Source organism: Monodon monoceros, unplaced genomic scaffold, assembly GCF_005190385.1.
Source record: "Monodon monoceros isolate NGI ecotype Baffin Bay Population unplaced genomic scaffold, NGI_Narwhal_1 Super_Scaffold_12, whole genome shotgun sequence".
Classification (NCBI taxonomy): Eukaryota; Metazoa; Chordata; class Mammalia; order Artiodactyla; family Monodontidae; genus Monodon; species Monodon monoceros.
Genome location: NW_021703768.1, coordinates 40,778,067 through 40,800,467, shown reverse-complemented (window position 1 = coordinate 40,800,467; position 22,401 = coordinate 40,778,067). Strand labels below are relative to the sequence as shown.

General features: G+C 37.3%; 1 protein-coding gene across 1 annotated transcript in view; it reads right to left on the bottom strand.

Moving 5' to 3' along the window:
- The window catches only part of ITGA1 (integrin subunit alpha 1), a 166,976-nt gene that overhangs the window by 32,153 nt on the left and 112,422 nt on the right, over window positions 1-22,401 (bottom strand). The window contains exons 12-16 of the mRNA XM_029217228.1: window positions 12,982-13,124; window positions 8,863-9,006; window positions 7,412-7,669; window positions 4,638-4,768; window positions 508-674 (exon numbers count right to left, since the gene is read on the bottom strand). Of these exons, the coding sequence (XP_029073061.1) occupies window positions 508-674; window positions 4,638-4,768; window positions 7,412-7,669; window positions 8,863-9,006; window positions 12,982-13,124 (843 nt within the window). The remainder of the gene's footprint in view (window positions 1-507; window positions 675-4,637; window positions 4,769-7,411; window positions 7,670-8,862; window positions 9,007-12,981; window positions 13,125-22,401) is intronic.

Sequence of the window (22,401 nt, the reverse complement as noted above, 5' to 3'; positions counted from 1 at the left end):
GTAGAGTGCAGGAAAAAGGGGGATACCCAGGCTGACGTGATGTGCCTGAGAACATACATGGAATCTGTCTGACACTCAAAAACCAGGGTCACCTCCTGACTGGAGCAAAGGAATCTCAGGAAGGTAGGGTGGCTGGGCAGTCAGGTCCTTACTGGAGAGAGCCCAGTTTCCAACTCTGCCTCTCAACTGGTGTCTCTGTCTTTCTCTCTCTTTAGCACTTGACTGTTCAGAGTCAAAAGGAGAGCCAGAGGGGAAACATGGAATCCAGCTGTGGAAGGCCACCAAACATAAGCATGTAGTTTCTGCTCCAGAATTTACTGGGTTCCATAACCTATTCCTTCTGCAATAGAATTTTTTTCAAGGTTCAACCTGTTTGCAGGGGCAAAGGTGATGTGCAGATTCCTATCATCGAGGGAAATAAAAAAAAATATCTCACTGGATTTCATCATGCAGGAGCAAATACATTGTCCTCCTGCCCCAAAGTGCTTCTGTATATACGACACTTACCAGCTTCGTAAACCCTGTCTTCTTTGGACTTCAATTTCACATCAAAACACACTGTGGCATTTATGCATACTGTTTCCTTTCCCTCCACGCGGCAGTTTTTCTTTTGAATATTCACTTTATTGGGTTCAAAATTCATGGTCACTTTAACTACAGCCACATCTCGGGACCTGCAAACACATAAGCCATGGTGATGACTCACACATTTTTACATTTAATGCATGCCATCATTTTGGGAGTGCAAAGTGAGTGCATCAAAGAGGATTCTTCTTTGTATACAGTATGGGTTCTCAGGACTCCTTTCTCTCTTGAATCTTTGATATAGAAGAAATTGTAATTGATGTTCTGAAGGCACCCAGGTTATTCTGGAACCATGTTAGGCTTTGGTTTCTGAAGGGTAGCAGAATATGCAACCCTAAAATATGTCTATAGGAGTTTAGGACAGGCCACCCCCAAACATGCCGCTTTGGTATATTGATTTTGAGCTGCAGGCACTTAAAACACAAAAAATGCAGGGAGAGGCTTTCTCTGAACTCTGCTTACCTGCTTAAAGACAGATCCTCCAAAAGAAACTCACTTGTCATAAATCTCTACCCAGGAGTTTCATCAACCAGGGAAAATTGACTCATTACAAGAGAGGAGGTTGCAGTGGACACCACACCCAGACAAACTTTGTTGCAAACCATCTTACCTCCCATCTATTCTCCTGAGGGCCTATTCATCTTTCCTAACAAAATCATTTACTCTCCCCTGAGGCCTACAGCCCCCTCCCCTTTCCCTATTAAGATGATTTTTAAGTGTGAATGTTAAGCTACCTGGGGAAGCTATTCATTTTTCCCTGGGATCTCCCATGTATACATGAGGTATACGTGTTAATAAACTTCTGCGTTTTTTTTTTTTTTATTTGCCTTCTTTTACTACAGTCGTCTCAGCCAACAACTCAGAAGGGTAAAGACAAAATTATTTTTCATCCCCTACAATTTATAGGCCAAAGACCCATATTGCCCATGATAGAAAAGAGATAAAACCAAGCAACCAGGTGCAACCTTAGAACCAAAACCATATTTTCGGCACTTTTGAGTTTGCTCCCAATCTGGAAAGAGTCCAGAGGCCCCTGGACATCGTTTCTGCACTATTAATACTTGTCTGTTCTTCTTGTAGGTTCAGCCTTGTCCCTGTTTCTGAGAAGGAGAAGCAGAATAGCATTTGAAGCGCTGTGCTAGGCACACATGCTATTTATTATTCATTTAAATTTTAAATTAACTTTCATAACAAGATATGATATTATCTCTCTTTCATATGTGAGATAACTGAGGCTCTGAGAGATCAAGTATATTTTATCCAAGGTCAAAAGCTGTTCAGAGGGCAAAATTGGGATTTTAAACCCAGTCTTTTTAGTTCCAAAGCCCAGTGATTTCCAGTAATCTGAAGTGAGAGCAGAGTAATACAAAATTAGGCAGAGTATACGGAGCTTGATGCTAATGCCTTAGAATAAAGCCAGCATAATTGTTGAACACCGTTATCTGGTTTCTGCCTTGTAACCAGACTGGCTCTTTAGAGCTAGGTATCTTGTGAATACATAGGTCCCTGCTTATGCTTTTGCGTTTGAAAAGAAAAATTATAGTTATTTTTCTTTTAAAACAATTTACACATAGAAAATATGAAAATATAGTAAAGGAAACAAAGAAAATACAAATCAGTTGTAATTCTATCATTCAACAATAATCACCATTCATATACATATATATGTACATCTGTATAGAGAGAGACGCATACACACACATACATGCATAAGTATACACACACACACACACACACACACACACACACACACACTGGCCCATATACATATACAAGCATAAGTACTTTAAAAACATAATATAATAAACAACCTTCCAATATTTCTATTTTTCTGAGAATATTATTGTTAATGGCAGTATACGATTCCAACACATGCATGAACCATAATCTAGTTACTCAAAGCTCTCTTACTGGATATTTATCTTACCTTCTTCAAAAAATATCTATAACCTACAGCACTGTGATTACTCTAAAGACCATACATCTTTAACCATAAACTATATCTTCAAAAAATTATTAGGAGGTAAAATTAAAAAGTATGAACATTTTAAGGCTTTTTAACACTTCAGTGACAAATGCCTGCTAATGCGTTTTAACCAGTTTACTGTTTCACCAGCAATGAATGAGTGAATGAGCGTGTCTAGTTTCCTGCTTGGAAGTTTGGATCCTCTGGGCATGAGGCTGCCTTGACCACTCCCCAACCCACATCTCGTCTCTGCCCCACGCAGATCTTTACAGCGTCTGTGGCTCAGTCTACCCACAGGATGGGGTTCTCCCATTTGCTCCTGGATGTCCCTGACTGCTGGGTGGGCCTATGTTTATCACCTGTCATCCATATCCACTCTCAATCCCTCCTTCAGCATTGAAAATCTTGGTCTTCACGTTGCAGTATACTGGTTTAGTCCATTTTGCTGGGCGACAACAGGGACCCAAGTCTGTCATTCTGGCCCCTCAATGATAAAGCCTTGACTGGGGATAGGAAAGGCCAGAAACAAGTTTTCAGGGCTTTGTAAGAAGCCCTTGAGGCAAAACTGGAGAATAAAAATCGTCCTTAAAACGTATGTATATGTTTTGGGCTTCCCTGGTGGCACAGTGGTTGAGAGTCCGCCTGCCGATGCAGGGGACACGGGTTTGTGCCCCGGTCCAGGAAGATCCCACATGCCGCGGAGCGGCTGGGCCCGTGAGCCATGGCCGCTGAGCCTGCGCGTCCAGAGCCTGTGCTCTGCAACGGGAGAGGCCACAGCAGTGAGAGGCCCGCGTACCGCAAAAAACAAAACAAAAAAAACTATGTATATTTTTTAATATACAGGGGTAAATACAATAAATATTCCTGGGTAAAGATTATCTTAATGAATTAATCCAGGATTAACAGTTCGAACAAAAACTAAACGTTCTCTTTGTTCCCGAAACTGGTGACTTCTGGTCTGGAGCCTTGCTTTCGGGTGGGCTCCCCCGAAAGTCACAGCCATTGCTGCCCAGCATTCTCCCCTCCTAGGCATCACCTTTCAGTTTTCCTTTCCCTCTACTGTACAGTTAAAAATATTTTTTAAAAAACATAATGGTTACTCTGTATAGTTTAGTGTACAACTTTTACTTGACCATTAGTTCTTAAGGATTATCTTAAATTATGACAAAGTCATATTTTCCAGTCTCTATCTTCACCTCTTTCACAATTTTCTTTACTATCCTTCTACATAAAGTTTGGCAAAAGACTATCTGAATTGCACTAAACTAATGATTAATTTGAAAGAATCAACATGTGGACTTTCCATTGAGGCACATGGCATAAATATTTTTTTATTTATTAAATCCTTCCTTTATATGTCTTAACAAAGTTTGCAACATATTTCAAAATTATCACACAAATTTCTCGTTAAGGTTATTGACACTTTTTAGTCACATTTTTTTCAAATAGAACCTTTTTGAAATCATGTCTTATTAACTAGTTAAAGCTAGTTATTAATGCTATTAATTAATAAATTATTTTTATTAATAAGTTAATTGATTAATAAAATGGTATTAATGAATATATGTGACGATTGATGAGGATTTTACAGTTAACTGAAATTAATTTGGGGATGCAGGCATTTTAAAGGCTGAGAAAAGATATTACTGTAGATGCTTCTATGCTTGACCAACAATGTAAACATAATCAGACAGTGGTGCACAAATGTCTAGTTCTATGTGTTAGGTAAATGAATGAAGAGCTAAAAGCTTGTAAGTAACTTAAATTTAGGGAAAGTTTCTTGTTTATATACATCCTGTATGAGGCTCACTTTCCCCTATGCTTCCCTACAAGCAGAATACTTATGTTAGTGACAATTACATGATAGATACCCCAATTAAGTGTTGATTCTATTTGTTCCTTTAATATGGTTTCTCTATTTTTAAGATTTATCAACTTCTCAGATTCCCAAACTGCATAATTTTTATCTGAATAATGGAGCACAAAAAGAAACAGACATTTGGTATATAAATTCTAATCATACTCTGAGCTCTGGAACTGTTTGGAAAATATTATCATATTAATTGGATGTTATTCAAATACATACCAGAAGAGGGCAGCACCACCAAGGCCCCCAATAGTGACATCAGTCAGACCGTCGCCATTTAAATCCATTTCTCCGTGGATAGACTGGCCAAAAAATTTCAGTGTCTCGCCATCTCCCCCTGATGGAATACGCTGTGAAAATCCCAGCAGAGAGTTTTTAATGTCAGAAGAGTCTCTTCAAAAACAGTTTCAAATAAATCTGAGAACTTGGATTGGTTAACAAAAAATTAAAATTAGAGATCTTTTGGAAACCTGCCCAAGAGGCCCCTCGTGTGGAGACAAGAGGAATTACTCAGATATTCCCAAAGGATATTCTTTTTATAGTGCAGACAAAATCATTTCAGGGTTATTGACACCAGGGAGAGGGGAAAATATATAACGTCATCTTGTCCAATCCTCAAGGAAAACATTATGAGTAATTGGCTCTACTTTCTAGTTCCTGTTCAATTCCATTACACAGAGATATTTAAAGGTGCTGTAAACACATCATACAAGCAAGAGGGGGAGTACAAAATTATCCTAGGGTCAGTTTGGGGTTCACTGAACTTTGAGGCTGGGTATAAATAATACATGCTATCAAATACATTTTTCAATATGCAATCTTTACTGTCTGTCAAAAGTGGTTCTGAAAGTCAAGAGCATAATAGACTCAATTTCATTCATACGTATCCACAACGTTGGGAAGGCACAATGAATATGGAGTTCTCGAAGACTGATCTGTGCACATTACCGTACATAATATGTTTGACATCTGTACTTCCTGACTTAGCTTGGGTTCAAGCTGATAATATTTTAATAGAACCTGATGGCAGGGAAACCCGACTGACAGACACTCCCTAAACTCGGGATCTCCTTATCCTCCTGTTTTTCCGCTTAAATATCATAAAATAAGAAGCAAAATAAGGCAAACCAGATGGAAACATTTTTCATGCTTAAATGTTTGTGACTCAGTGGAAATTATTTCCTTATTTTTTCAGCCCCACTGTTGCTGGAGGACTTGATTCAGTTTGGTTCTGGACCATTCCATACACAAGCAGCACCTCTAGTTACCATGGAAATGAATGAGCACATCCTCACCTATCCTTGGGAAAGCATTTTGCCAATAATTAAACAAACTCAACTCTAATATTCTTTATTGTTTTTGTTGCTTAAAGCTGCACCTTGATTTACCACCATTTTACAAAATTAATTGCTTATGGCAATCTAGTCTACTTACTAATGATTTTAAAATCCTTCTTTTTCTACTGCAAATGCCACTCCATTAAATGTGAGGGATTGAAACTGAATGAATAAAGGGGTAGAACACAAGAAACTCCTTCCTTCAGTTCCTGATTCTATCATGCCCCCATAGTTAATACAGCCTATTTCCAGTTACAAAAAACCATGAAGATTTTTAACAGAAGCAAATCACTTATTAAATGGATAGCAGTGTCATTACAGAAATATGCCCTTTATTTTGTTGTTTCACTATTAAGGTCATTATGACTTTATGAAAAATTAAGCACAACTTCGCAAGACATGAATATATTTTGAGAATTCTATTGACTACAGAACCGAAGAACAATCAACTGTAAAGAGAAATAACTGATGTTCTGCTTTTCTTTTCATGTTATGTAAGCTAGAAAAGTAGTGAATTCTATTTTGTTTACAAGTAGTTGTTCAATGCCTAATTAACTATGGTTACTTAAAAACAGACAACTACATTAAAAGAATTCCTTTAAACTCTTTTACTTTTATAATGCATGAAACACTTCTGTAGATGGACATTTTTCTCAGGTAGGAAAAAGTTACATTTACGTATTAGAGCCATTAACTGACAATAAATTTAAAACAAGAACAAAAGAAATCCCCTGAAGGTTAAGTTTAATTATTCAGATTATTTTTTTCCAAGAGGGATTACTTGGGAGAAAATTATAAACCTTCAGAAGCCCAAATTTATTTGATGAAAATATACCAATTTAATTCATAAATATAAACTTAATGTGATTTTATTATAAAAACATGGGTATTGAATATAAAAACAATTTCATCTCCTTTATTGGCTAAATCATGTAATTATTGTTCTCTTACTCAGAAAGTGGTATCCTCTGTTTATGATCAGGCACACTGTAGATGTTAAATAGCATTGTTAAAAAGCGTTCTTTTGTTTTGCTTTTTTTTTTTTTTTTTTTTTTTTTTGTGGTACGCGGGCCTCTCACTGCTGTGGCCTCTCCCGTTGCGGAGCACAGGCTCCGGACGCGCAGGCTCAGCGGCCATGGCTCACGGGCCCAGCCGCTCCGTGACATGTGGGATCTTCCCGGACCGCGGCACGAACCCGTGTTCCCTGCATCGGCAGGCGGACTCTCAACCACTGCGCCACCAGGGAAGCCCCTGTTTTGCTTTTTTTACCATTTCAAAAGATCAGGTCATGGAGACAAGGCAAATAACAACAGAAAAAAGAAAAAAACTAGATAAAAGAATAAAATTACAAGTAATTCTTCTATAAAGAAAACAGAATTAGAAATCTAGTTTCCCAAGAGACAGAGAAAAAAAAATAACTCATGAAGCAAGACATTGGTATTGAACCCACTTATCACTTAAGGGCAAGAATCACAGAATCAGAAATATACGTGTAATATAATAAACCAATGTTATCTCAATGAATAATAAAGCTAAAAAACCCCATATATTGCTACTGATTGTATGACAATACACCACTGTTGTATTGCAGTAACATCCACTCCTGCTACACTAAATTATAATTAAATAAAAGAATCTGTAGGTTTAACTTCTTACTTGTGCATACTCTTCCCTTATAGTCTTGCCACTTCCATGATAAATGTACACGGCTCCCCCATGATCATCTTCCAGGGGTGCTCCTATCACGATGTCATTAAATCCATCAAGATTGAGGTCTTTCACAGCAGAAATAGCTGTTCCAAAACGAGCTCCACATGGTTCATTTTTGTTTTCCTTTGTGCATGAATTGTGCTTCAGAGACGAACAGCAAGTCTGCTTCATGGGTTCCAGGCTCATTTGATATTCAAACCTTGTCTGGAAGAAAGATAAACAGGATACTTATGGATTTCTGTCATTACTACAGCAGAGCGAAGTTTCTAAGTACATACTAAATCAGTGCTACTAAAAACCATTTGTACCTCAATGGTAAAGTTTGTAAAATTTCTTAAAAAGTGTGTCTATCTGAGAGCAAAGTTAGAGATTTCAAAGAACAGACTGTAGAAATGTGGGAAAGATGATGTACTGAGGATTTTAATGGATTCTCCTTTTAATGTAATCAAGTGAGTACATAACTCACAGCAGCTTTTTAAAGCTGAAGAGCTGAATTTTAAATTCCTCAATTTGTGTCACTATCCTTTCTTCACCCATTACTGTACTTTTTGGAAAAGTCTCTCTCTATTCTCCCCTATAAAGGATGGAAAGTGCTAGCAATGATGAACAGGAACAGATTTTCTTGGGAAAAACAGCACAGGGCCAAAAAAATGTTGACAGGAGGAATCGAAAAGATGATAGGAAGAAAGATATGTAATTTATGATTTAAAATAATTAATATGGGAAAGACTCTAATAATTTAACAAGCTAAATAGATACATCCCAACTTTGCAAAAAATCTAATGAAGATTTTTTAAACATCAAAACATCAAAAAATTTTTCTAATGAAGAAATCAAGAATTATTTCGCTTAGCAAATGATGGCTAAAGTTAGGATCAGAGAAACAAAATCTCACTGTAGCAGAGTGAAGTATTCCAAAGACCATAGCAGTTTGCTCAAAGTCTTTGGTGTCACTGCCTTAAAAGTCAGTGTTTCTCCACAGTCTCTCCCCCTTCCCCCTTTACACACACACACATACACACACACACACACACACACACACACACACACACATAGAGCTTGAACTGTTAATGTGACCCACCTCTAGACCAGAGCTCATGAATGGTTGCCCTGTGAATTTAGCAATTTAGTGAGATTTATTTATCTTTATTCTATATACTCTTTAAAAAGTTCACATTTACAAGCAGAAAATATCTAACGGTTTGAACTACTTTATCAGAATTCTAAATGTTCGTTTAGAGACTGAGGAGTTAAGTGAGGTAGGCTGGCCCTGAAAGCTTCTTTGCTCCTTTTGCTGAAGCGAGTGAAAAATTAGAACAACATTATTAATTGAAATTTTAAGAAAGAAAGATTCTCCCAGATTTCAACCAAAGTTATCAGGTTACAGTTACCATTACCTGATTCAGAGCATAGATGTACACTTTTCCTTGTTCCTCCTTCTCTGTTCCCATGAACATGGGAGCCCCGACCAGAAGAATGTCAGTATTAGAATCTTTATCAATGTCAATTGTTGTCAAAACACTTCCAAAGTAGGAACCGATCTAGGACACAAGACAAAACAGAACAAAACAGTCTGATGAACATCAGAAATTCTCAAGGAAACTAAAAACCTGCATTTCTCTTACTTATACCAATTGAGAAGAGTATTTGGGAATCAGATGACAAAGGAAATGAAATATAGAAACTGATGCTACCTGAGAGCTCTTTATTGGCTCTTGCATGAAGCTAATGAATATTAGGTCCATCCTGGGGGATGAGCAGTTGTCATAGATTCTGTAGCTTGAGAATAAGAGAAAGGATTTCCTCTGTATTTCACCCTAACCTCTCTTCTCCACAAATCAGAAAAGATCAGTAATAATACAACAATTTTTTAAGGAAATAAATGAAATAAACAATAGAAGGCATTCCTGAATGGCTTCAGTATATGTTTAAATACACCATGAGGAACTGAATTATCTCGGAACACTGGGGCAACATATTTCACCTTAGAGTCTTAGAAGACTGTCTACTCAACAAAATCGCTAAGTCTTGTCCCAGCAGCTATGAGAGATAGAGAAATATAAAAGGATTGCTGGGGGACCATCCTCTAGCGGGACTGTATTTTCTCTTTAATGATAGGGATGAATTTTAGGGAAATCCAGGGTACTTGTGCTTCATTATCCAAGTGCAATAACCTTCTCAAATGTTGACCTGTGTTTGATATTCGACGTGCTGTATAATTTTCTCCTTGAAATCTCCTGTCATCTTCCATGACTTTACTTTTGCTCTTCTGATTCTGCCACTGTATCACAAACCATTCTTTCTTTCCATTTTGCTGGCTCCTTTCTCTCCTTCCATTCCCTAGATTTTGACCTTCCCTGACTTCAGACATGCAACCATTCCCTTCCCTTAGATGACCAATCCTTCCCTACCAATTCCCACTATCTCAAATGGCAAATGCACTCCATCTTCCTTCTCAAGACTCCCAGTTCTACATTTCTACACATAGCCAGACAGCTGCTAGACATTGATTTTTTTGAATGTCCTTTTCTCACAGGCTTATGAAAGGTTTCAAAGGTCTTTGTTTTAGGTTGAATTAATTACAAATGTTAAATAAAATGTTGTAAGATCTGGCAATATTGGGTCTTCATTCCCACATGGCAATAGCCGTCTGAAGCTGAGCAGGGGCTAAGCCCGTAGATGGTTCACAAGCTGCCCAGCCCATGCCTCCCACTTTCTATTGTCTTCTGTCCAGCAGCTTTTTTATTTGCTTACCTCCCTGCCACCTGCAACCATTTGGATTTGCGCTCACTGTTACAGAAAACATGTCTAAAACCAAATACCATTTAAAAAATATCTAAACTGCTTGAGTTGCTGACATTCTTTCTTTTTTCTGAATTTTATTTCATTTATTTTTTTATACAGCAGGTTCTTATTAGTCAACCATTTTATACACATCAGTGTATACCTGTCAATCCCAATCGTCCAATCCAGCACACACACACCCCACCTCTGCTTTCCCCCCTTGGTGTCCATACGTTTGTTCTCTACATCTGTGTCTCAATTTCTGCCCTGAAAACCGGTTCATCTGTACCATTTTTCTAGGTTTCACATATATGCGTTAATATATTTGTTTTTCTCTTTCTGACTTACTTCACTCTGTATGACAGTCTCTAGACCCATCCATGTCTCTACAAATAACCCAATTTTGTTCCTCATTATGGCTGAGTAATATTCCATTGTATATATGTACCACATCTTCTTTATCCATTTGTCTGTCGATGGGCATTTGGGTTGCTTCCATGACATCGCTATTATAAATAGTGCTGCAATGAACATTGGGGTGCATGTGTCTTTTTGAATTATGGTTTTCTCTGGGTACATGCCCAGTAGTGGGATTGCTGGGTCATATGGTAATTCTATTTTTAGTTTTTTAAGGAACCTCCATACTGTCCTCCATAGTGGCTGTATCAATTTACATTCTCACCAACAGTGCAAGAGGGTTCCCTTTTCTGCACACCCTCTCCAGCATTTGTTGTTTGTAGATTTTCTGATGATGCCCATTCTAACTGGTATGAGGTGATACCTCATTGTAGTTTTGATTTGCATTTCTCTAATAATTAGTGATGTTGAGTAGCTTTTCCTGTGCTTCTTGGCCATCTGTATGTCTTCTTTGGAGAAATGTCAGTTTAGGTCTTCTGTCCATTTTCGGATTGGGTTGTTTGTTTATTTAATATTGACCTGCATGAGCTGTTTATATATTTTGGAGATTAATCCTTTGTCCATTGATTCATTTGCAAATATTTTCTCCCATTCTGAGGGTTGTCTTTTCATCTTGATTGTAGTTTCCTTTGCTTTGCAAAAACTTTTAAGTTTCATTAGGTCCCATTTGTTTATTTTTGTTTTTATGAGTTGCTGACATTCTAATCATGGCGCCCTTTCTCCCAGACTCCCAGGCTTGAAACTCAAATCACTCATGATTTACATTATTCGTGATACTCTCCTCAAGTGTTCATAAGCAATTTTTTTCACAAAATTTTACACCTCCTGTCTTAGAGACAATCAATAGAGTGATAATGGGCCTAAGATGTCACCCAAATGGTTTCTTTTACAATCTTGTCAATTCTTCCTTATTTATGTCTGCCACATCCCTTCCTTTTCTATTTTTATTGTTGATCTATCATTTCAGGTTCTTCTCGCCTCATCCTTCAGCTCCAACAAAAGCCTTGTTTTTTTATTGTTTATGCATTTTCTGATTATAAATGTTGTCAAAGGGCTAATAACACCCCCTCAGCTGGTAAAAGAGAATCTGACCTTTGGCTTATTCTAACTCTGTCCCCCTGGAAATATGATCATCATATTCAGCTATAACACTTAGCAACATTGAGTGTGGTGAAAAAAACCTCTGATTGGAACATTGCATTTAGGCTGGGTGGAACTATAAACACCCGATGGAGATAACATATTTTGGGCTTCCTAGATTGCAGTGACTCTTCTAACTGCATGCCTTTAGCAGGACCCAGGGAAGCTATGTCTATGGTGCTGCTACAAAAGATGTTGGCTCCTGCAGGGCTTTAAAGCCAGGGCAGCTCCTGCACCTGCTTTAAGTGTCTGTCTCTTGGCACCTCAGCTGCGCTGTTGTGCTGGGCTGCTTCCAGGGCTCCTACAGGGGAGGGAGGCCGGTGCTGCCCTGCCCTTCTGAGTAGTTTGTGTGAGTGTGTGTCGGGGGGTTAGTCTAGTGAGTTGGAATGTTTAGTGAAGCCCAAGAACGCCCCCATCCTATGAGGAATGTAGAATAAAATCTCATTCTAGAATACCTGGAAAATGCAGAAAACTATGAAGAAAGGAATAAAAATTACCCAAATTATCACCATTTAATAATAACCGACAACAGCACAGATGTTTCTTGTAGTTTAAAAAAGACTTATATATACTTATGTTTGCATATTGCATATATAATTTCTTAAACGACTTTTAATATTCAATATTATCTAATGAGAATTCTCTGACTTTACACATTACAAATTATTTCCCATCACCTCCAGGGGAAAATCCAAATTCCTTAGTCTACCATTCAAAACCTCACACAGTTGGGCCCCACTGGCTCTTTCACTGTGCTTTCTACCTATCTGCATTCTGTCTTTCTTCTAGACTAGCCCACATTTTATCTCTTATTAAGACTTTCTGTGCCATCCTAGCTTAAAAGAATCTTTCTATGTTCTGAATTTACTGTCTGTGGCCCTGGCACTTTCATGCTTATTAATGTTTTAGATTTCTTTGCTTGTGTATATGTTTGTACATCTGTATCTACATCATTATCTACACATCCTACACCTACCTCCATCCAGCTGAAATATTACTGATGCCAAAGACAGAGACACTTTAGATTCCTCCGAGGAACTTAACATGGGGCCCTGTTCACAGTGCATGTTGAATATGGGGGTACTGTTTTTTAAAAAGTTTAGGACAACAGACAGTTTAATTTACATAGATAGAGTGTGAATGGATTAACTTAAAACAACGATTTTGAAGTTCACCTGTTCTCCATGGAGTGTCTGGAGAATCCTGATGTCTCCATCCTCCATCCTGTAGATGACCACCTGGCCTGTATGATTGTACCGTGGCTGTCCGGCAATGTAGAGCACATCTCCAGAAACAGTGGCAGAGTTTACTGTGTAACCTAATGAAAGACAGACGCTAGATATACTCACTGCCCCCTTGGAGCTTGCATGGAATAAATTAAGATCCATTGTAAATGGTTGGGAGAATCATTGTTATATGTTTATATGGACTTCTCTTTTTTTGAAAATAAATATATATACTTTAATGCAGGAAAGTTTGTTTAGGTAGAAGCTTTTAGTGTGCTCCCTAATTATCTACCACAACTGCTTCATTCTGAAAAGGTATTTTTCCCCAAACCTCAGTTTTTCATTGTTTAAAAGCACAAATGATATAACATTGACAGGAAAAGAAAACACACACACACACATACAAAACTCTCGCAATCTCAATTTACCCCTTTGAAATAAATCAATTGTATTTCATTTGGATGCATGTGTCTGTGCTATAGAAATCCATAACTTTATACAGTTGTAATCATAGTAAATGTAAACGTTTTCTGTATTGCTGCCTAGGTTTTTAATTGTAATTTTAAATGGATGAAACTTCCTTCTCAGTTAAGGTATAAATGCCTTGTGTTTATACCATAGGACCATTCCCTGTTGGAATGGTGGAATTTAGGTGGTTTTTAAATTTTTTGGCATTACACTTAAGCCTGCAAAGACATCTTTGAGTATTTAATTTTTTTCTTTCTTTTGGATTTTTTTTGATGACAAATTTCAAGGAATAGATTACTGGAGCAAATTTTTAATGGTTCTTATAATATCTGACAAATTGTTTCCAGAATATTTGTACTAATTCATTCCATGAACAGCCACTGGAGAGAGTAGTTTAACCAAATTCTTACAAACATTAGGTACATTACTTTTATTTAAAATTGTGGATGCTGTAATAAATGTTAAAAAATATCACCTTGCTGTGATTTAAATTTTCATTTGTTTGATTAAAAGTGAGCTTGAACAGTTTTTCACAATTATTCCTCTTTTTAAATTGGGCCTTCATGACCTTTACAATTTTAAACTGTGTCTTTAAAGCAGATTATTATTAATTTTTGAGTGAAGAATTAGATTTATTCTTTGTATCTCTAGAGAACAGAGCTAAATCAATAGATAAAAATTACCACGTGGAGATTTCAACTCTACAGAAGGAAGAAATGTTCTAATAACCAGAACTGTCCATCAATTGGAGTAGAAGGCAGATTATTTTTCCAAATGCCACAGAATAGCATTTTTTACTGAGAAAAAGATTATATTGATAACTTACTTACCAAGTATTTTACCATAAGATAATAGTTCCACTTTCTTTCAAAACTTTAAGAGGAACAGCAGTTTTGTACTGAAATATGTTTATTCTTACAAGTCCTAAAGGAACACAATTCCTCAGCCATATTCCCCTTCATGAATATTTTTCTCACATTTTCATTTCTTCAACTTAGAGCTTTTTTAAAAATTTACTATACATAATAGAGACTGTAAAATATTCTTTTTCTAATGTGTAATGTGTTATATTTTTATGTTACTAACCACAGTATTGCTTAAAAAATAAAAACTTTAGGGTCATGTTTATACATAAATAAAATGGAAAAGAAGACTGTGCAAAACAAAGGTTGTATTTCATGCAGCTCTATTAGAAATATTAAGAAGAGAGTGGGGTGAGTGGGGTGAGAGTACACAGCGATTTTTTTTTTTGCAATTTTCAGAGCTATGAATGCAAACTGATAAAAGAACCTTTAAAAAATAAGTTGAAAATTATGTCTGAGGCTTGGAGTTGTGTGATTATCTACTTGACTTTGATGATGCGCAATTGATTACTAAACCGTTAGCTGAAATCTTCACAGTGACAATAACAACCAGTCAGGTAGTCCTGGTTGAAGCTCAGGCATCTAAAGACAATAAAGAGAAAGTGAGAACAAGGGCCCAGTAAAGTCTAGTCGTAATAGAAGGATAATCATTATAAAGATTTAAAAGCTTAATATCACTTTCTGAAAAGGAAAGGCACATGATTGAAGAGAAAGGAAAATTGATGGCATGGTTCTGTGTGTAGATTTATAAAGAGTAAATCCTGTCAGCTCTCACGATCCACTCCTTGGGAAAAGTGCTAGGATCTGGTGAGGTAAGGGGAAACAGGTAGGATCTGACTTGATGTCATGAATTGGCCTCACATCTTTACTTTTCCTCGTGAATCAGTCTAGCGTGATTAGAAATCAGCAAACTGTGGGTGGGGGAGGTAGGGAACAGGATCTCGACTGTATTCTCACCAGCAAACCCACTTGCCGAGTGCATGTTGGCAAAGGGCAGTTACTGGGCTATAGAAAGACAGGTGGATGATTCCATCCTGAGGGAGGTTGCACAGCTTCAGTTCCTGCTTCTTTCTGATTATTATTGGTTACTATGGGATTTTTTAATAAACTGTCTACCTCTCACTTTTCTTCTTCAGTAAGAATTTCCATAGTCTAACAACTTTCAATCCACATGGATTGGGAGAACACATTCAAACTCTTCTTAATGTGTAACCTATACAAGGAAACATTTTGAAAGCTTAATTTTAGATTTAGAATAATATTTGGGGGAAAAAAAGCTATTTTTCTCCCCTGACCTCTTTCTGAGTGCTTTTCTATTTTGGAAGAAATCTTACATATAACAGACTTTATGTTGGCAAAATGTCTAAAGCACCAACCTGTGACTAAGATAATGAAAGGATTTCTGAAACAAACCAAAAAAACACATCATCTGAGCAGACTGTAGACAACATACCCCCAAATTTCCTTTTCTGGGCAAACAGGAGTCACGTATTATAAATACTGTGGTCAGAAATGAAGGTTGTCTTAACTTTTTTTGCTTACAGCAGTATCTTTCAGTCTTGAATTCTCTAAGTCTGCTCTAAGCAAATCATTAACCCAAGGTTTTTGAGAATAACAGATTTAGGGTTCTTTAAGTTTATTTGTTTTTAAGGAATTCAATGATAATCACTCAGAATACCAAAATTACTATAGTGCTATTTATAAAATAACATTATTATTTAATATATTATTAAATATCGTGTTAAAGTGTGTGAACTTCCTTAGAGAAGTGACAATGTCGCTCACATCTTTGTGGACTTCAATGTCTTTGTGGGCAATGTCTTTAATGTTCTAACTATTCAATACTAATTAGTAGTAGTATTAATGTCAGCTACTCTTAGTAGGTATATAATACACCTGTATTAGTTTTCTATTGCTGTTGTAACAAATTACCATAAACTTGATGGTAACACATTACAAATATATTACCTTTTAAAGTTAGAAATCAGACCTAGGTCTCCCTGGGCTAAAATCACAGTGTTGGCAGGGCTGGGTTCCTTCTGGATGCTGTAGAGGAGAATCCATTTCCTTGCCCACTGTGGCTTCTAGAGACCACCCACATTCCTTAGCTGTGGCCCCCCTTCTCCATCTTAAAAGCCAATATTGCATATCTCTGACCATTTATCTATAGTTCTATCATCCTCTGTCCACATCCAGGAAAGCTTCTGTGATTTTAAAAATCCATGTGATGAGACTGGGCCCAGCCAGGTATCTCAGGATAATCTCCTCATGTCAAGATCTTTAACTTAATCACATCTGCAATGTCCCTTTTGCCATATAAGATCTTGAACTTGGGATTAGGACATGGACATCTTTAGGGCATTGTTCTGCCTATCATAATACTAATAATAAGAGGAATGTTTTCTATACAATATTACATAATATACAACAATAGACAATACCTACTGAGGGTCAGCTGTCTGTCAAGCACAACACTAAGCACCTTACAGGTATTATTTAATCTCATTTTCATAACAACCCAAATTTTATATATATTTTTTAATAAATAAGCAAATTGAGGTTTTGAGGAATAAGGCAATTTGTCTAAAGTCATAACCAGGGGCAGAGTCAGAAAACAAACTCAAGATTCTATGATCTAAGAGTATCTCTGTACTGTCTGACTGTATACACAGTGCCATAACCACTTCAAGTCACTTCAAGTATGATGGGATCAGCAGCTTTATAATTTTTATTTTTATGGGTTCATGATGTTCCATTAAGTGGATTTACTATTTACCACTTACTTAACTATTCCCTTATTTTTGAACATTAAGGATATGCCATTTACCTCAATAAAATACTATGAAAACAACTGTTCCCTTGGCATTCTTAAATAATTGGATTTTTTCTTTAGGTTAGATCCTCAGAAATGAAATTTCGAGGTCAAGGTGGTGTAAACATTTTTATGGCTCTGGATACACACTGTCAAACGACTTCCCTAAAAAGTTATATTACTTTATATGCCACTGTTACATATGAGGACAAATGTTCTCAGATTCTTCTATCTAGGATGGAGAGAAACCGCAGGTTAAACTGGTTCTTGATTTCAAGGTATTTCACATAGAACAGTCTCATAGAATCTTAGAACATGAAGAACCTTCAGAAATTATTTAACCTGAGATTGGTTCAAGATGGAGGAGTAAAAGGACGTGCTCTAACTCCCTCTTATGAGAGCACCAGAATCACATCTAACTGCTGAACAATCATTGACAGGAAGACACTGGAACTCACCAAAAAATATACCCCACATCCAAAGACAAAGGAGAAGCCACAATGAGATGGTGGGAGGGGTGCAATCACAATAAAATCAAATCCCATAACTGCTGGGTGGGTGATTCACAAACTGGAGATCACTTATACCACAGAAGTCCACCTACTGGAGTGAAGGCCTTGAGCCCCATGTCAGGCTTCCCAACTTGGGGGTCCAGCAATGGGAGGAGGAATTCCTAGAGAATCAGACTTTGAAGGCTAGTGGGATTTGACTGCAGGACTTCGGCAGGACTGGGGAAAACAGAGACTCCACTCTTGGAGGGCACACACAAAAAAGTGTGCATATCGGGACCCAGGGGAAGGAGCAGTAACCCCATAGGAGACTGAACCAGACCTACCTTCTAGTGTTGGAGGGTCTCCTGCACAGGTGAGGGTGGCTGTGGCTCACCGTGGGGACAAGGACACTGGCAGCAGAAGTTCTGGGAAGTACTCCTTGATGTGAGCCCTTCCAGAGTCCGCCATTAGCCCCACCAAAGAGCCCTGGTAGGCTCAAGTGTTGGGTCACATCAGGCCAAACAACCAACAGGGAGGGAACCCAGCCTCACCCATCAGCAGACAAGCAGATTAAAGTTTTACTGAGCTCTGCCCATGAGTGCAACAGCCAGCTCTACCCACCACCAGTCCCTCCCATCAGGAAACCTGCACAAGCCTCTTAGATAGCCTCATCCACCAGAGGGCACACAGCAGAAGCAAGAAGAACTACAATCCTGCAGCCTGTGGAAAAAAAACCATATTCACAGAAAGACAGACAAGATGAAAAGGCAGAGGGCTATGTACCAAATGAAGGAACAAGGTAAAACCCCAGAAAAACAACTAAATGCAGTGGAGATAGGCAACCCTCCAGAAAAAGAATTCAGATTAACGATAGGGAAGATGATCCAGGACCTCGGAAAAAGGATGGAGGCAAAGATCAAGAAGACGCAAGAAATGGTTAACAAAGACCTAGAAGAATTAAATAACAAAAAAACAGAGATGAACAATACAATAATTGAAATGAAAAATACACTAGAAGGAATCAATAGCAGAATAACTAAGGCAGAAGAACGGATAAGTGACCTGGAAGACAGAATGGTGGAATTCACTGCTGTGGAACAGAATAAAGAAAAAAGAATGAAAAGAAATGAAGACAGCCTAAGAGACTTCTGGGACAACATTAGATGCAACAACATTCACATCATGGGGTCTCAGAAGGAGAAGAGAGAGAGAAAGGACCTGAGAAAATATTTCAAGAGAATATAGTTGAAAACTTCCCTAACATGGGAAAGGAAATAGCCACCCAAGTCCAGGAAGGGCAGAGAGTCCCAGGAAGGATAAACCCAAGGAGAAACATGCCGAGACACATAGTAATCAAGTTGGCAAAAATTAAAGACAAAGAAAAATTATTGAAAGCAACAGGGAAAAACGACAATTAACATACAAGGGAACTCCCATAAGGTTAACAGCTGATTTCTCAGGAGCAACTCTAGAAGCCAGAAGGGAGTGGCATGACATATTTAAAGTGATGAAAGGGAAGAACCTACAATCAAGATTACTCTACCCGGCAAGGATCTCATTCAGATTCGATGGAGAAATCAAAAGCTTTGCAGACAAGCAAAAGCTAAGAGAATTCAGCACCACCAAACCAGCTCTACAACAAATGCTAAAGGAACTTCTCTAAGTGGGAAACACAAGAGAAGAAAAGGACCTACAAAAACAAACCCATAACAACTAAGAAAATGGTAATAGGAACATACATATTGATAATTACCTTCAATGTAAATGGGTTAAATGCTCCAACCAAAAGACACAGGCTCGCTGAGTGGATACAAAAACAAGACCCATATATATGCTGTCTATAAGAGACTTACGTCAGACCTAGGGACACATACAGATTGAAAGTGAGGAGATGGAGAAAGATATTCCATGCAAATGGAAATCAAAAGAAAGCTGGAGTAGCAATACTCATATCAGATAAAATAGACTTTAAAAAAAATAATGTTACAAGAGACAAGGAAGGACACTACATAATGATCAAGGGATCAACCCCAGAATAAGATAGAACAATTATAAATATATATGCACCCAACATAGGAGCACCTCAATACATAAGGCAACTGTTAACAGCTATAAAAGAGGAAATCGACAGTAACAAAATAATAGTGGGGGACTTTAACATCTCACTTACACCAATGGACAGATCATCCAAAATGAAAATAAATAAGGAAACAGAAGCTTTAAATGACACAATAGACCAGACAGATTTAGTTGATATTTATAGGACATTCCATCCAAAAACAGCAGATCACACTTTCTTCTCAAGTGCGTACAGAACATTCTCCAGGGTAGATCATATCTTGGGTCACAAATTAAGCCTCAGTAAATTTAAGAAAATTGAAATCATATCAAGTATCTTTTCTGACCACAAGGCTATGAGATTAGAAATCAATTACAGGGAAAAATACATAAAAAACACAAACACATGGAGGCTAAGCAATACGTTACTAAATAACCAAGAGATCACTGAAGAAATCAAAGAGGAAATCAGAAAATACCTAGAGACAAATGACGATGAAAACACGACGATCCAAAACCTATGAGATGCAGCAAAAGCAGTTCTAAGAGGGAAGTTTATAGCAATAAAAGCCTACCTCAAGAAACAAGAAAAATCTCAAATAAGCAATGTAACCTTACACCTAAAGGAACTAGAGAAAGAAGTATAAACAAAACCCAAAGTTAGTAGAAGGAAAGAAATCATAAAGATCAGAGCAGAAATAAATGAAACAGAAACAAAGAAAACAATAGCAAAGATCAATAAAACTAAAAGCTGGTTCTTTGAGAAGATAAACAAAATGGATAAACCATTAGCCAGACTCATCAAGAAAAAGAGGGAGAGGACTCAAATCAATGAAATTAGAAATGAAAAAGAAGACGTTACAACAGACACCATGGAAATAAAGCATCCTAAGAGACTACTACAAGCAACTCTATGCCAATAAAATGGACAACCTGGAAAAAATGGACAAATTCTTAGAAAGGTATAACCTTCCAAGACTGAACCAGGAAGAAATAGAAAATATGAAGAGACCAATCACAAGTAATGAAACTGAAACTGTGATTAAAAATCTTCCAACAAACAAAAGTCCAGGACCAGATGGCTTCACAGGTGAATTCTATCAAACATTTAGAGAAGAGCTAAGAGCCATGCTTCTCAAACTCTTCCAAAAAATTGCAGAGGAAGGAACACTTCCAAACTCATTCTATGAGGCCACCATCACCCTGATACCAAAACCAGACAAAGATACTACAAAAAAAGAAAATTACAGGCCAATATCACTGATGAATATAGATGCAAAAATCCTCAACAAGATACTAGCAAACAGAATCCAACAACACATTAAAAGGATCATACAACATGATCAAGTTGGATTTATCCCAGGGATGCAAGGATTCTTCAATATATGGAAATCAATCAATGTGACACACCATATTAACAAATTGAAGAAGAAAAACCATATGATCATCTCAATAAATGCAGAAAAAGCTTTTGACAAAATTCAACACCCATTTATGATAAAAACTCTGCAGAAAGTAGGCATAGAGGGAACCTACCTCAACATAATAAAGGCCATATATGACAAACCTACAGCAAACATCATTCTCAATGGTGAAAAACTGAAACCATTTCCTCTAAGATCAGGAACAAGACAAGGATGTCCACTCTCACCACTATTATTCAACATAGTTTTGGAAGTCCTAGCCACAGCAATCAGAGAAGAAAAAGAAATAAAAGAAATATAAACTGGAAAAGAAGAAGTAAAACTGTCACTATTTGCAGATGACATGATAGTATACATAGAGAATGCTAAAGATGCCACCAGAAAACTATGAGAGCTAATCAATGAATTTGGTACAGATGCAGGATACAAAATTAATGCACAGAAATCTCTTGCATTCCTATACACTAATGATGAAAAATCTGGAAGAGAAATTCAGAAAACACTTCCATTTACCATTGCAACAAAAAGAATAAAATACCTAGGAACAAACCTACCTAAGGAGGCAAAAGACTTGTATGCAGAAAACTATAAGACACTGATGAAAGAAATTAAAGATAATACAAACAGGTGGAGAGATATACCAAGTTCTTGGATTGGAAGAATCAATATTGTGAAAATGACTCTACTACCCAAAGCAATCTACAGATTCAATGCAATCCCCATCAAATTACCAATGGCAGTTTTTACAGAACGAGAACAAAAAACCTTAAAATTTGTGTGGAGATACAAAAGACCTCGAATAGCCAAAGCAGTCTTGAGGGAAAAAAACGGAGCTGGAGGAATCAGACTCCCGGACTTCAGACTATACTACAAAGCTACAGTAATCAAGACAATATGCTACTGGCACAAAAACAGAAATATAGATCAATGGAACAGGATACAAAGCCCAGAGATAAGCCCACGCACCTATGGTCAACTAATCTATGACAAAGGAGGCAAGGATATACAATAGATAGATAAAAGACAGTGTCTTCAATAAGTGGTGCTGGGAAAACTGGACAGCTACATGTAAAAGAATGAAATTAGAACACTCTCTAACACCATATACAAAAATAAACTCAAAATGGATTAGAGGCCTAAATGTAAGACTGGACACTATAAAACTCTTAGAGGAAAACATAGGGAGAACACTCTTTGACATAAATCACAGCAAGATTTGTTTTGATCCACCTCTTAGAGTAATGGAAAGAAAA